The sequence below is a fragment of the Asterias amurensis genome, chromosome 22, assembly GCF_032118995.1.
Source record: "Asterias amurensis chromosome 22, ASM3211899v1".
NCBI classification, from domain to species: domain Eukaryota; kingdom Metazoa; phylum Echinodermata; class Asteroidea; order Forcipulatida; family Asteriidae; genus Asterias; species Asterias amurensis.
The window spans coordinates 2,441,615-2,457,644 of NC_092669.1; the positions used below are offsets into that span (position 1 = coordinate 2,441,615).

At 39.3% G+C, this 16,030-nt stretch overlaps 2 protein-coding genes across 2 annotated transcripts in view; one reads left to right on the plus strand and one right to left on the minus strand.

The window, feature by feature from the left end:
- Positions 1-96: 96 nt before the first annotated feature.
- LOC139953901 (nurim-like) lies at positions 97-4,147 on the minus strand. Its single transcript, XM_071953504.1, has 5 exons — positions 3,853-4,147; positions 3,096-3,268; positions 2,413-2,583; positions 1,631-1,756; positions 97-1,377 (listed from the first exon to the last, which is right to left on the minus strand). Exons 1-5 carry the CDS (start codon positions 4,034-4,036, stop codon positions 1,198-1,200), a joined length of 834 nt encoding a protein of 277 aa, XP_071809605.1. The 5' UTR covers positions 4,037-4,147; the 3' UTR covers positions 97-1,197.
- A 584-nt stretch (positions 4,148-4,731) lies between these two features.
- The window catches only part of LOC139953919 (serine/threonine-protein kinase BRSK2-like), a 42,224-nt gene continuing 30,925 nt past the window's right edge, over positions 4,732-16,030 (plus strand). Inside the window, exon 1 of the mRNA XM_071953525.1 lies at positions 4,732-4,919. Coding sequence (XP_071809626.1) covers positions 4,850-4,919 — 70 coding nt within the window. The 5' untranslated portion in view covers positions 4,732-4,849. The remainder of the gene's footprint in view (positions 4,920-16,030) is intronic.

Here is a 16,030-nt window from a genome sequence, read left to right on the forward strand (position 1 = left end):
TCAGTTCCAGTCATAAATCAATCAATCAGGACAAGATTTCAACTCTGCTTTTATAATATTTGGTTTATTGAAAAAAAAAAAAATCTGCAAATATTATAAATTATAATAGGAACACATGAACACGGCCAAACTAAACCTCTGCTTACTGCCGAATTTTGTGCTTACTGCACCCTGTTAAGGCAAGAAAATCTAGGGCAATTTAGCGCAGAATTCCACGTTAAGCAGATCCACGAAGCTAGACCCTGTTCTTACTGTAATGACAATTATATAAAAACAGCAAACAAAATAATTATCAATCTAAAGCATTCCACATCCAGCTAAAAACAATGCAGTCACATTTTATTCGCAGAGCATTTTTTGTAAAAGTTAGCGCAAGTATTACAACAATAAAATGCCATTCATGCTAAAAAATTGTTTCCCTAAAGTGCAATCTCACTATTTCAAGAGTAGTTGGGAAGTTTAAGGGCCGTTATCACCCGAGACAAATTAATTACAGACAACCAATTAAAGACGGTTTCTCTGAAGATGTTTCAATTTTGCTAACAAGAAAATTTGTAAACATCAAAATCAACCACTTTGAATATAAAGTGAAATAATATCCAATATTTCAGTTCTAAAGTTGGTTAAAAAATAACTTTGTACAAAGTTTTTGAAAACTATTTTTCTCTGCAGTGTCTAGTGCTATACCTTAACCATGGAAGAAATAAAAACCCAAAACACCTGAGCTCAAATTAGCTGAATTATTACACTGGTCTGCATGACCGAGGCCAGCGCTTTTGGTGTAAACACTTGCTGTATTGTATATTAAACCATAGATGTCTCATTAGTGAACTTAATCACTGGAGTTCGCAAGCCTGAGGAAAACTATAAACAAGGGTGCTTGCTATGTGAACCAGAAACATAGCAAGCATAGAGTTAACCCCTACTCTTCCATGATAAGTGTTCTGGGTTATTTTACGGTTCATAATACTATTTTAAGACAATATATAAAACTACTATTTTCCCTATTTTGAGTTTTCTTTCCACATCTGACACTGACATTTCTTCACCTTTATTTCTACACAGGTATCTTCAGGCCAACAGATCACAATTTTATCACTTTTCAGACAATATTGGTTTTGTTACCAGAAAGTTTTAAAACACAACAAAAACAAAAAATAAAATTATGTAACTGATTTTGTTCCTTGCACCTCCCCCTCAACCGTAACTAACAGTTGTTGACCTCAGGTGAGCATGACCCTGTGGTGACCCCAGCATGACCTTCTTCAGTTGATGCTGCAAGCGGATGTAGTCATAGTCTTGCATGTCCAGACGGTGACCATAAAAGGTGTACAGTGTCAGTGAAAGGGCTAGGACGAGTCTACCGATCGTCATGACCTGTTGGTTGTAAGAAGAGAGAACATTATGGAAAGGTTTGCAGTAACACCATGTAATGACTATCTCTAAATGAGTTGGGATGGTTCTGAAAAGAATTTATTGTTGACTTTAAGATTTTCCAATGGAGCTCCCCTTTGCAAAATGAAAATAGGCCTTGCCTTCTCAAAGTTCCAGGTAGACGCAGGTTCAAATCCTGCTCAAGTCAGTTTTTTTTTTTAAACCACAAATTATTTTTACTAATTGATGAACTTACCGGAACGACCCAAAGAACGATCATCAAACCCGTCAGGATGGGGTGACGAAAGTTGCTAAACAGTCTCTGGTACTCTCGTGATTTCAACTGAAGGGGGGGCTCCAAGTCCATTAGGTAGTAATACACCTGTTTCGTTAACAAAGGTATTCAAGGTCAGGGAGAGGTCACATAAAAGGTCATACTTGGGGTGAATATAAGGAGTTCATAATTACACAGGTCTGCTTTGATCATGGTGCTCTTCAGATCATCCCAACTGTAGATTGGATCGGTCCCAACTGGAGTGCAACAGTTTGGAAAGCATGGCAACATTGATGACACCCAAGCCTATCCGTATGGACTGTAAAGGGGGGTCATCCTGTTTCAGCCCTAGGAGTAGGTGGCAACAACCTCTGGAACAAAATAATTGTAGCCCACACCTTGAATTGGCCTTCAGGCCTTATGTGTCTGGCGACTTGCATAAAAAAAAAACTATTAAAATAAAAAAATAAAATAAAAAAATTGATTGTTTCTCCTTCATGCACACAGTAGAACTACTAGTTGGCTTGTGTAAATAGTGTGACGATCCAATGCAAATGTAAGCGCTGGCTCCTTTAACCACTGGTTCATTGATTGTTGGCAGATCTCTGGCTTCCAGCTATAATTTGGCTGCCTATTGTAACACAAATTGGGACCCGTCCCAAATATAGCTGAAACGATTCTAAAGTTAGAACGGAACAACGACACAGCCCCTTCAACCCTTCTCTGCCACGGTCCCTTCTGCTCGTCTTCCTTTCTTCTCTTACCTGTTTAACACCGACGAGTTCAGCGTAGTCTAACACCAACACGACTCCGATCACAAACAGCCACGCCACAAAGTAGACAAAACTGAAGATGATCTGGACGACTCTACTGTCCGCATCGAGGGACCAGAGAATGGTTTCTGGAAACAGAGGCCTCCAGTTAAACATCAGGAGCTTTTCAGTACAAAAACAAATGAAATAATTTTACAATCCTTGATCAAACTATATGAAAAAGTCACGTTACATTGAAACTCATGATCAAATATGTTGTATTTACTCTGAATTTGGTTTGCGTTGGCTTAAATGCAAGAGTGTGGGGTTTGGGGGTACAGTACAAAATCCATTAAAATACATTCCATGGCAGGCCTGTATGCTGCGTTTATGAAAGTGCAAGGGCACCAAGGCATTTTCTCCATGTTAAAAGGCACCCTGTGACTGAGGCAATTGTAAATGTCTACTAGAGCATTTCAAGGACACCAAGGCAATGACCAGGGGGCAAATAGGCGATCACCTTCGTTGCCTCCATGGAGTACATTCATCATATTGAATATATATAGGGAACAAGACCAACATAGGGGCAGCCTACTCCTAGAACTATTTCGGTTTCATCCGGCTATCGTCTCCCGTAAGACGATAGCCGGACGAAACCGAAATAGTTCTAGGAGTAGGGGCAGCCAGTCTGTTACCTGCAGAGCTGCACATGTAGCCAATATATACAGGGATCGCTCCACCACTTCTAAGCCCAGCCACTGGATGAAGTCTTTCCATAGTCTGCAAGCCATCAGGGTATGCTGTAGGATGAATGCAACAATGAGAAGAATGTCCAGCAGGAGGTGACTCAGGTATGGATTTGCTGCATCTGAAATATCAAATCAAGTGAAACAAGTCAAATACTGTAAAGTCTTAAAAACACCAACAGTAATGACACGCTCATACAAACAGACAAAAATAATGCAGTTTTGCTTTCATTAAAAAAATCTGACTTCATACTTATACCATGAACGATTGAAGGTCTACCTACCCACAAGAAAACGAATTGCATACCATAAATGTAAAGAGATTTTACAAATCTCCAGACAGAGTCAACACCACAGCCATCTCGAGACGGTTGCAGAATTCAGAACAAACCTCATCACACAGACACAGTTCTAATTACTAAACACTACCCTCCCAAAGTTGTGATGATTTTTATTTTATTTCCCCAATGGTTTCCAGTGGTCATTTTCAAGGAATACTATCATCGCAATACCCCCCCCCCCCCCCCGGTCTTTTATTGTTATTATTATTTTTTGCATCGTATTCGTAATTTTATTTTCAACATCAAATAATTATTTGTCTATTTTTATCATCCAATTAAGAATTAAGATTTGGTTTTGGGTCATAATTGGTGGTCAGATACAGCACATTTAAAAGTTACACTTCCAAAATCCAAAAATGCCGTACCTTCATTAGATTCTCTCTGGCTCTGTTGTTGTTCATGTTGTTGTTGAGAACCAATCACCTTGCTGCTGAAGCCATTCCGAAATAAAAACACCGCAAATTGAAACACAGTTTGGAAGCAAACGGCAAAACCCAGCACCGAAATGATCACAAAGAAGAAAGACTTAAACAAGGAGACACCTGCCATAGTTGTGCAGAGATCAGTGGTGTAAAATTGCAAAATAATTGTCAGTTTCCGGGGAGAAGACGACGCTCAATCAAAATTTATAGAAGTTTTGTTGTTGTGACCGCCATTGTAGGAAATGACACATTTGAACTTACAGAGGGCGCTATTTAATCAGCTCGTGAGGCAGGCCCGTGTGAAAGTTGAACTTTTATTTATTTTCATGTGTGATTTTGAAATGTTGGGAACTACTTGAACTGTAAAGAGTAAATTTATCACTAATCAAAAACCATAATGTAATAATCCCACCACGTCACACTGTAAAAATCATCTGCTTTTTCTCACTGATGTTTCGATATTTTAAAGCATTAAACTCCAATGTCAGAATGTGAGAAAATAATCCAGGCACGTTGTTTTGATAGAGCGCCCTCAATAGTAAGAGTGAAATTAAATAGGGCAGGTGGCTAATGAATAATTCATTAACTTTCGTTTTCATTTTAACTGTTTATTTTGAATATAAACTTATAGATTAAATCTGTTTGACAGGATTTTGCAAAAGGAATGTTAGTCACGTCTATTTTGTTTATTTTTCAGGTCATTTTTGTGGATAATAAATCAACTTAGCGAGAGAGTTTGTCCCAAATTAAATAGGTCAAAGTTAGTGTCGTCATCACATGCTGAATATTTATTAGCACATCTTTTCATCATCAGCACAACGATGGCGGACCAAGTGGAGTACAGTCGGTAACACTGCCGGATTTCTCTAATTCTTGTGGATGTTTTGGCGATGTTTGGGCACTTCTTTGCTCAAGATAAACTCATCAGTCGGCGTGCATCATGTCAAGTGGGGACACGCAACATGTGGGGCCTTATAAACTGGAGAAAACCCTTGGAAAAGGACAAACGGGTAACGTAAAATCTAAGATTTTTCAACCTTTCGCCAAATTCGGCCTTTTTGGGGTAGTTCATTTTATCTTTGGGGACGCTGTCAACGCACCTTAATCAAATTACATACTCCATAAATTTGATGTCTGTCTTAAAACTTCCATATGAACCATATATATTAGACAGAAATACACTTTTAAGTGTTAAGATTCTTTTTAATTAAACACTTGACTATTTATATCATTGTAAACAAGGTGGTTCTATAAATATTACCCCTTTAAATTGAATGGTTGATCCCAACTCTCCCACCCCTCCTAGCGCTCAGCAAATTGTTCCACATGATGTTGTTCGTTCATTGATCATGACAAATGTCATGTTTCTTTGCATTATGTGTGAAAATTCTCTTATTTCTTACTCTCCATCAGTGCACGCATAATATTCACGAGTGAACATTTTTATGTCATTGTTTAGCTTCCTGGCAACCGATAAATTTCATTGTGTATTATTCAACTCAATTTTTATTTTATTTGTTGAAATATTTTTTTCAATGATATTTATTTTGATACCCAGTCAACCGAGATTGGCTAATTTTGTTTTGTGTACAATTCACACACATGTTATTCTTATCACCTGTGCTGTGCATAATATTTCAAATTATGAAAATTGTAAATTTAATTTTCAAGGTGGACCAAAAATATGGAATGGTACTGCATAAGGTTATCGCGATTCAGAAACGCACTGCATTGTGGGAATGAATATGGGGCGGTTACTATGCAGTTTGTACGACTCGCGCACGCAACGCCTATACCTTTGTGTGGGTTCAACAGTGCCCTCTCTTGATATTTTGCTATTCGCGATAAACCTTATGGGGATATGCTGTATAAAAAAAAAAACATACACACCAGATAGATTTTTTTAGACTAGGGCCTTTTCGAAACAACGGCTTTGGCTTTTGATTCAGCTCAACAGGCTAGCTTGGCGGCGCCAGTTGTTTTGACAGGCGAGCGTGCTTTGCCTTTGCGAATACACGCTCAGGGCTTTAGACATGTGTTAGACGAGAGAACAGAGCCTCAAGCCGAAGCCAAAGCTAAAGCCATGGTTTCGAAAAGGGCCTAGGCTTCTTGTTAACATTACAAATGTTTGTTGAGCAAATTTTCCTGCAAACTATTATTGCAGAATAAAACTACAACCGGAAATGTATTTCACAGGTTAGCAAAAACATTAGGCAGCCGAGCCGTCTTGCACGTTCACCATGGATTTGCATCGTTAAAAATCATTAATTTTCATACACTGACGTGTTCTTATAATGGTTTAGGAACGCTATGAAATGTAAACTCTTGCAAAAAGCACAAAAATCGGCCAATAACAGATGATATTGGGCTCTGGTCTGCTCTGCATTAAAGTGTATGACTGCTGTGCAGTGTACTTATGTGTGTTAATACAACAAACAAATTTGTTGTCAACAAACAAATTTGTTGTATTGTTGACATGGTAGATCATCTCATCAGTTTCCTATACTGTGCAGAAACCTCCTCTGGAGTATACTTACACTCTAAATATGTGACAGTTTGTTAAATTCCAGGCCTTTTTAATTTAAAGCCGTTGGACCCTTTCGGTAAACAGTGTTGTCCAAGGCCCACACTTTGTGTACCACAACTTCTACATCAAATAACAAACCTGTGAAAGTTTAGGCTCAATCGGTCATCGGAGTCGGGAGAAAATAACGGAAAAACCCACCCTTGTTTCCACGCGTTTTGCCGTGTCATGACATGTGTTTAAAATAAATCCGTAATTCTCGTTAACGAGAATATGTATTGTTTTGCTGTTTTCTCAAAAAGTAAAGCATTTCATGGAATAATATTTCAAGAGAAGTCTTTCACCAATGCCTTCTGTAAACCCTGTAAGTAAATCTGTGAACTTTTATTTTTTTTTCTGAACCGAAAGGGTCCAATGGCTTTAACAAGAAATATAATTTAATATTACAAATTCAGCATGGGCTACCACTATACGGCCATGAACTACATAATACATACATAATTACATTACAAACATCTAATTAAAATAAGTTTTGTTTTATGATATTTGAGACTTAGTGCACAGTAAGTAATGTATGTGAAGAGAACTACTGGAAATATCAAACTGTTTTTGGAAGAGTTTTAATTCCAGTCCTATAGTTTCCAAGACACATCATCCATCATGTCCATGACATCATGGGATGGTACATCATTGGTTAAAGACACTGGACACTATTGTCAAAGAGCAGTCTTCCCACTTGGTGTATCTCAACCTATTGCATTTATAACAAAAATAACGAACCTATGAAAATTTGAGCTCAATTGGTCGTCGAAGTTGCAAGATAATAATGAAAGAAAAAACACCCTTGTCACACGAAGTTGTGTGCTTTCAGATGCTTGATTCTGAGACCTCAAAATCTAATTCTGAGGTCTCGAAATCAAAATCGTTGAAAATTACTTCTTTCTCAAAGACTTTGTTTACTTCAGAGGGAGCCGTTTCTCACAATGTTTTATACCATCAATCTCTCCCCATTTTTCGTTACCAAGTAAGGTTTTATGAGCTTATTAATTATTTTGAGTAATTACCAACAGTGTCCACTGCCTTTAATTGGAAGAGTACATTCAAATCCTCTAGGTACCAGTTGTAAATGTGTATGCCATGGTTCTATGGCTTACTGGTAACCTGTTTTCGTCTAAACAAGAATCTTTTTGGCTTAGCAGATTTGTGTGCCCATCATCAGACATCTCAATGCAATTTATCTCCTGTTTAGTCACCGTCATACTCATTATTACTTTATTTAAAAGCAAAATCTCAGGTTGCAAATCTGAAAAATAATTACTTATTTTCCCGACCCCAAGAGTTGTAACAGTACGCGGCCGGGAATAAATGGCCATGACATGAATTTTAGAAAGCTATCTATCTCGGAATTACTGAGTCAGAAAATTTAATAAGACAGGAATTGACAGTTACGGAGTGGGAACATTATTAAAAAATATAGGTCTAGTGTAGTGCTATGTATGTAGTCATAATCGTGCATGCTGCTGCATAGAATAGACTGGGTAGGCCTATAGCCACAGTTCATGCATACGCACATTAAGTATCCTACGTGTATCGTATTCTCATTTTAAAGGATGCGTACTTTTTGTATCACAAAACAAAATGTCCGCAGATTCGAACATTAAACTTACACAGTTTGAAGATAATATGTTTAATACATGTACATAAGAAGGTTTAATAATAATAATAATAATAATAATACTAATAATAAAATAAATAAATAAACAAATAAATAAATAAATAAATAAAATCAAATTTGAGCCGAGCCTCTAGTAAACTGATCGTACTGTTCAGGCCAAGACATACCACCATAATGGGATGCCAATAGTTTGGGTGTTGAGTTACCATAGGTTGGATTTTATTAGGGTGTGTGATCAGGGTTCACCTCATGCTTCATTTTAGAAAGGGCAAGGACGACGTTTTTCCCTCGGACCCTATGCGGACATCGTAAATTTCTACTGGGAGCATTTTAAGGGCACCAAGGCAATGAACAGGGGGCATGGAGCGATTGCCTCCGCTGCCTCCAAGTACATGTACATAATGTACGTATCAGGACTTGGGGAGAATACAGTAAATCATATTCAAGAGAGTTTGGTTTCAGACATGTCAGATGGCAGGCCTCAAATTTCCCGGCGGCCACGACGGCCATGGCCACCGGTGCCCTTCTAACTCAAGGCCAAAGTGGCCTTGCCCTAAAAATCGGGAAATTTGAGGCCAGAGATGGACTGGTCATGCTGGAAAACCTCCCTTGAAATGATGTTTGCTTGAAAGGTCACCTTTTTTTTTAACTGAGTAAACCAATAAGTTTTGAAACCTGATGTTTGAAAACAAAACAAAATTATTTTATGAGAGATTGCCACAAGGCCTGACGTCCACTCCAAGTTGATGGCTACACTTCAGATTTAGAAATTCAGCCCAAATCAACTGCGTGCCACCAGGGCCCAATTTCATGGCTCTGCTTACCGTAAGCACAGAATCGGCGCTTACGGAAGCAGTAATTCTGTGCTTACGGCAAGCGTATTTCAGGGGTTAGCGGCGAATTTTGGCTTCTGCGCGTGCGTACTCCACGATACTAGGCATTTTATGCTTACAAGGCTAGCGCAGAAATTCGGCACTTGTAAGTTAGCGGGGAATCGGTGATCGTAAACGCAGAATTCGGAGGTAAGCAGAGCCATGAAATTGGGCCCAGGGCGCAGTGCCACCTACTCCTTGGGCTGAAGCAGGGTTACCCTAGCTTCACAGTCCAGTCCATAATCAGACAGTCATTCTTTGTTGGACAGTATTTCTCAGCTGGCCTGTCAATAATCAGATTGTTAATATTTTGAAATGGGTAGTCCTTTTGCAGTCAGTCATCCTCAGTCAGTCAATCATTCTCTGTTGGTCAAAAATTCTCAGTCGGCCTATCAATGAATTGCTCTTGTTTTGAAATGGGCAATCCTTTCCCAATCAACCAGTCCATTCTCAGTCAGTCAGCCATTCTCTGTTGGTCAGTCATTTTTAGTTGGCCAGTAATTTTTAGTTGGCCTATCAGTAGACAGTTCCGGAGTTGACCAGTCATTCTCTATTGGGCATCCATTCTTATTAGGCCTATTCCTAAACATCTTTAAATGGGAAATCCTTTCCCAATCAGCCAGTCCATTCTAAGTTAGTCAGTCAGTCATTCTATGTTGGTCAGTCATTTTTAGTTGGCCAGTATTATTAGTTGGCCTATTAGTAGATAGTATCTTGAAATGGGTAACCCTTTCTGGAGTTAACCAGTCATTCTCTGTTGGGCGTCCAATCTTATTTGGCATATCTTTAAACATCGTTCAATGGGTAACCCTTTCCCAATCAGCCAGTCCATTCTCAATCAGTCCATTCTAGTCAGTCAGTCATTTTTAGTTGGCCAGTAATTTTGAATTGGTCTATTAGTGGACAGTATCTTGAAACGGGTAATCCTTTCCGGAGTTAACCAGTCATTCTCTATTGGACATCCATTCTTATTTGGCCTATCCCTAAACATCTTTGAATGGGTAACCCTTACCAATCAGCCAGTCCATTCTCAGTCAATCAGTCATTCTCACTTGGTCAGTCATTCCTAGCTGGCTGATCCATAAATGGTCATCAACATATTGAAATGGATCCTTTTCCCAGTCTGCTTTAGTAATTCTCAGCCAATAACTCATTTCAGATTTTCCCAAACCCCCTACAATCATAATCCCACCACGAAAACAATTTTTAAAAACTATCACTCAGTTTTTTTCATCCCAGGGTAAATCTCGTCAAAATATGAACAATTTGAACACACAGGAAATTAATAAACCAACCCCCTCCCCCAACCACAATCCCTCGACAAGAAGTCTCAAGGAAGAAGCAGAACGTGAAAGCCCGAAGGTGCGACTTGGATAATCAGAGATGCGAGTGTTTTCTGTGAACCCTCAGTCATCCTGAAAATTAATTCGGTCAATACATCGGGACGGAGTTGTTTGGATTGGAAGGGAATTTGCAATGGAACTGCGTGATGTGTGTACTCTCGACATTGGTTTGCGATCCTTGTTTGTTTTATCAATTGTTAACGGAGTGGTTGTTGTGGGGGGTTTTCTGTCCTTTTATATCTTTTTTATTTTTTAGGGTAAGGATCATTTTGAATAAGTTTACAGTCACACTTGAGGAATATTTTTCTTAATTATGTCCAGCATCCCCCACATCTTGGAATAACACAAAGGCCATGACCTGTTGTCCTAGTCTTTTTGTCAGACCATTTCGCAACCATTGCGCAAGCTAACTGTTGAATGAGGTGCATGATGGTCTTTCTAGCGATCAAACTTGAATCGGTCAATACATTGGGACGGAGTAGTTTTAGATTTATAGGAAAAGAATTTGCAATGGAACTGCGTGATGTGTGTACACAATTTGTCAGCCTGGATTTTTTTATATTTTTTTTTACAACAATTGGTTTGAGATCCTTTTTTGTTTATAATCAATTGTTGTTAACGGAGTGGTTTTGTGTCCTTTTGTAAAAATGTATTTTGATGGGGATGTAATGAGGCTTTAAGAATTATTTTTAACACTGAATATTTGTCAAGGATTTCAGCATTGGTTTTTTGCGATCCTTGTTTGTAAAATCATTGTTTTAAAGCCATTGGACTCTTTCGGTACAGAAAAAAAAAAAAAAGTTCACAGATTTACAAATAATTTACAGGGTTTACAGAAGGTAATGGTGAAAGACTTCTCTTGAAATATTAGTCCATGAAATGCTTTACTTTTTGAGAAAACGGTAAAACAATATAAATTCTCGTTAACAAGAATTACGGATTTGTTATAAACACATGTCAAGACATGGCGAAACGCGTGAAAACAGGAGTGGGTTTTCCCGTTATTTTCTCCCGACTCCGATGTCCAATTGAGCCTAAATTTCCACAGGATTGTTATTTTATATATAAGTTGTGATACACGAAGTGTGGGCCTTGGAAAATACTGTTTACTGAAAGGGTCCAATGGCTTTAACGGAGTGGTTGTTGTGGGGTTTCCCTGTCCTTTTTAAAAATGCGTACATGTAGCAGGCTTGGAATTGCATGGGGGCTATGGCCTCTGTTGACTGTTAAAATATTGTCAAATATTTGGTTCGAGACTGGCCCACAGTTTTGACAAAACATGGCAAGAACCCAGTGAGTCCACTTGAATACGTGTATTTATTTTTTTTAGTCTTACAGCAGAGAAATAATATTTTGTTCAGTCTAGCTTGTATTGTCAGGGGACCTCAAGTTACGCTTCCATAATCGCAGCACAACAATTTTACTATTCTAGTGACAGCCATGTATTATGTGAACGCTATCAGGTCACATTTATGTGTGTTTTTTTAAGAGCCACGGCTCTGCAACATCACTCACATAATGTTACGTTGTCAGTTGATATCGTTGTTATTAACGCTCGGTTATTGCCTTCCCCCCCATATCGCAGCACAACAATTTTCTTTTCTAGAGACTGCCATGTATGTAAATGTGAAAGCTATCGGGTCAAATTTTGTGTGTGTTTGTTTTTATAAGAGCCACGGGGGCAGCAAAAAAATACTTTAACAATCACATAATGATACACTACATGTACGTAGTTATAACACACAGCACACGTTAGATGATATCGTTGTTATTAACGCTCGGTTATTCCCCTCCCCCCCCCCCCCTAAACCAAATTCAAGCCATGTATCGTAGCACAATATTGTAAAAACAATTTAAGAGACTGCCATGTAAATGTGAACCCTATCGGGTCACATTTGTTGTGTTTGTTTTTAGGAGCCACGTCTCTGCAACAAAATACTGTATCACTCACATAATGATACACTATAGAGTTATAGCACACAGCACACGTTGTCAGAAGATATCGTTATTAACGCTCGGTTATTTCCTCCCCCCTCCCCCAGCCAAATTCAAGCCATGTATCGCAGCACAATATTTTAAAAACTCTTCTACAAACTGCCATGTAAATGTGAACGCTATCGGGTCACGTTTGTTGTGCGTGTGTTTTTAGGAGCCACGTCTCTGCAACAAATTACTGTATCGCTCACATTATGATACACTACGTAGTAGGCTATCACTCAGCACACGTTGTTAGATGATATATCGTTCCCACGTCTTTCAATTGAAGAGACAGAAAAAGAAAATTCATGTGCCAAAAGATGAGGTGTCCCTTGTCAGGTTTTTGGCGGCCTTATGGGACCCCTTGGTGGGATGATGGATCTTGGTCTGTTGGTCATTGATCTTGAGAGTGTGTAGGAGGGGTGGTTGGTGTTGGGTGATAGGGTCGTGGGGGGTGCGGGGTTGGGAGCGAGGGGGGGGGGTGGCAGATCTGCCGGTCTGTACGTTTGTCCATGTTATGGTATTCGTAGTGATATTGGACCCTAGATTTGTCGGATTTGTCAGCATTTTTCTCCTGATTTTAACAAGATTTTATTGATGTCAAAAGTTGCAAGCCAATATGCAAAAACAATAAATAAATAATATATTTTTTATTTTATTTATATTATTTTTTCACAAAAAAAACATCAAAAGTAAAACCATAGGAATTGTCAAAGTATACATGGTATAGGGCGTTTAAAACCAAGATTAGACACCACGTAGAAAACATTCTGAAGGCCCTGTCCGGCTTGATTGAACACAGAAGCAACGAAGGCGATTTGCCTTGGTGCCCTTGAAATGCTCCTGTAGAAATTTCCTCATAGGGTGCCCTCCATGGAGAAAATGCCTCTGATGCCTTGCCCTTTCAAAACAGAAGCATACAGGGCCCTGCCTTGTTTGTTTCAATTCAGGATGCTTCAGCGAAACCATCCAAAGTTAGAGGAACACTACAGAATTGGTTTTGCTAGCAAGAAAAGTTGCTGGCACTTTATGTAATCCACCATTACATAAACTGACTAACCTGTAGAAGTTCGAGAGCGATTGGCCCTCTGGGTCACGAGAGAATAGTGAAAAACCGATTACAAATTTTGCATTGCTTCATTGCCAAAACAAGAATGAATAAAATGCTCATTGAGCGATAAACTCAAAACGTGAAATTATAATATTTATTTCTCTCTCATCAAATATGAAACTTCAGACAGGGATGTTTCAAGGGATGTTTTCTACTATCATCATCATTAAACCGTGTAAGTTTTATGTAAATCTGTGATCTTCACAATTTTTGTTTCTTACCAATTCTGTAACGTTCCTTTAAGGTCCAGAATGCACCTACATGTAGCTTCAATGCACCCACAGTTTTTGAAAAAAGTAAGGAGGCCAGGGGGTAACCCTAATAGGCTAATTTCACTGCGGCCTCATGTTTTCCTGGGTATGTATCGTACATTTGTAGGTTTACTGCGTGGTATTCTATCAACAGTAATTAACTACCCCAATGTATTATGTACTCACGGTGACATTTTTATTTCCAGCATTATTGACCAACTGTGCACAGAATGACTGTAAACTGTGTTCTGCACTGCCTAGCTACATTGTAGTGTGGAGGTATTCACCACATGATGTCATTGCCGGCTGATAATATACAATTACATGTAGGGCATATGTACAGTATATGTAGAGCCTACATCCTGCGCCTATCAATCATTCAAAATCACAGTGGATGATATTGAATGATTAAACAGTAGGAGGGTTGACTGTGTTAAGTGTTCACCACATGTAATCAATGTATCTTGTAATCAAGACACCCCTGTTGTGTGGCCGCAAGAAAATCGTAGTACAGTTGTACAAACCTTGTGTTGTACACACGTGTAGTACAGTAGTTCAGTGTTTTGAATGAAGTTACGGCTGAATACAATAGTGCCCGAACATGATACATTGTCACAATTTGTATGCTATAGACCCTATTGAATATGACGTCACCGTTCAAATATATCTGCCCTACAACATGGCGTCTGTGCGTCTGTGCGTGTGTGTGCGCCTGTATGTGCCAGGGAAATCCAACCGGGAATGCTGTGTGCTGCGTGCTCCAATAGTGTACGCGTTTGGACATACGGTTCGCCCTACAAGATGGCGACTTTCATAGCAACAAGAGGGTTATTCAATACTGTCTATTGGGTATTATTCAAAAATTCATTTCATTCAGTCGATGCGGAGCATCGGATGATGGCCCTCCAAACACGTTGGTCCTCCATTGCTGTACACTGCTCTTCCCGACCTTGTCCAGAGTCCCGGCACAAGGTGTCCACATAGGTGGTTTGTGGTCTACCTCGGGAACAGTGACCTTGAGTAGGGGCCCAAAGCACAAGCTTGCTCGCTGCCAGCTCAGCATGTCTGAGACAGTGACCTGCTAGTCTCAGCCTTCTTGCCCTAATCTTGGTGCTAACTCTCGGTAGCCCACCGTAGAGCTCCAGGTTTGTGACATGCCTCTCCCAATGAATTTGTTTAACACAGCGAAGCATTCTCGTATAGCAATTACCGTCGTTGATACATTTGTAATAACAGTAGGAGGGTTGACTTGGTAAAGCGCTCACCAATGAGATTGTACATGTGTGGATGTAAAAGAAAATCGTAGCAAGGTTGCAAATTTATTCTTCTCAATTATATTTCTGCCCGTCAATTTTCTGTGTTTTTATTATACTCAGATTACTAAACAAAACAGTTCAAGGTTGTCATGGTTGTTTTAAAACACGAAACAGTACGTCATTGTCAGTAATTAAAACGAGCAATGTATGCACACACTGTTTATATACACATGTAGTACGTAGATAACAGCTTACCCAATCGGGCTGATACAATTTCTGTACAGCGCAATGCATAATTATGCATAGTCAATGACTAGGCGCTTAATTACTGCAATAATTTACATAATTGATGTATGATCTTTCGAGTGACGTTTGAAGCTTTGCATGATCTAAATCTATGAGAGAAATCAATTTTGTTGGTAATGCATTTTGTCCCTGTTGTTATTAAAAGGGCACCTTTATGTGGAACATTTCATGGGGGCAGCAAGGCCATTTCACTGTTTCACGGAGGCAATTGCAATCATTGCCCTCAATGAAAGACCAATGTACACAAATCTGTACAGACTCTCAGGCATGGGACATTTCAAAGGGCACTAAGGCGATGACCAAGGGGCATGGAGACAATTGCTACCAGTGCCTCACTAAGGCAATGACCAAGGGGCATGGCGGCAATTGCTACCAGTGCCTCAGTGAAAGTACCTGGTCTGCAATTTGTGTAAGACCAATGTACAAAAATGTGTACAACATGTGTACAGACTCTGAGGCATGTAATATTTCAAAGGGCACTAAGGCAATGACCAAGGGGCATGGCGGCAATTGCTACCAGTGCCTCAGTGAAAGTACCTGGTCTGCAATTTGTGTAAGACCAATTTACAAAAATGAGTACAACATGTGTACAGACTCTGAGGCATGGAATGTTTCAAAGGGCACTAAGGCAATGACCAGGTGCATGGAGGCAATTCCTATTGCCTCAGTGAAGGAAGTAAGTTGTTTGCAGGTAGAGCTGTATTCCGTCGCGTTCTTACCACCCCTACTGCTTATGTACAAGGATACATAAATGTGTTGACAAGTGCAGAATAACATTTTCTGCTCATATTTAAAGACACTGGACA

What these genes read in the sequence shown, in the direction of transcription:
- LOC139953901 (XM_071953504.1), bottom strand. Translation starts at nt 4,036, where the DNA reads ATGGCAGGTGTCTCCTTGTTTAAGTCTTTCTTCTTTGTGATCATTTCG. An exon ending in CTACATGTGCAGCTCTGCAG is followed by an intron (nt 2,584 to 3,095) that starts GTAACAGACTGG and finishes TGTACTGAAAAG; the next exon opens with CTCCTGATGTTTAACTGGAG. An exon ending in AACTCGTCGGTGTTAAACAG is followed by an intron (nt 1,757 to 2,412) that starts GTAAGAGAAGAA and finishes TTAACGAAACAG; the next exon opens with GTGTATTACTACCTAATGGA.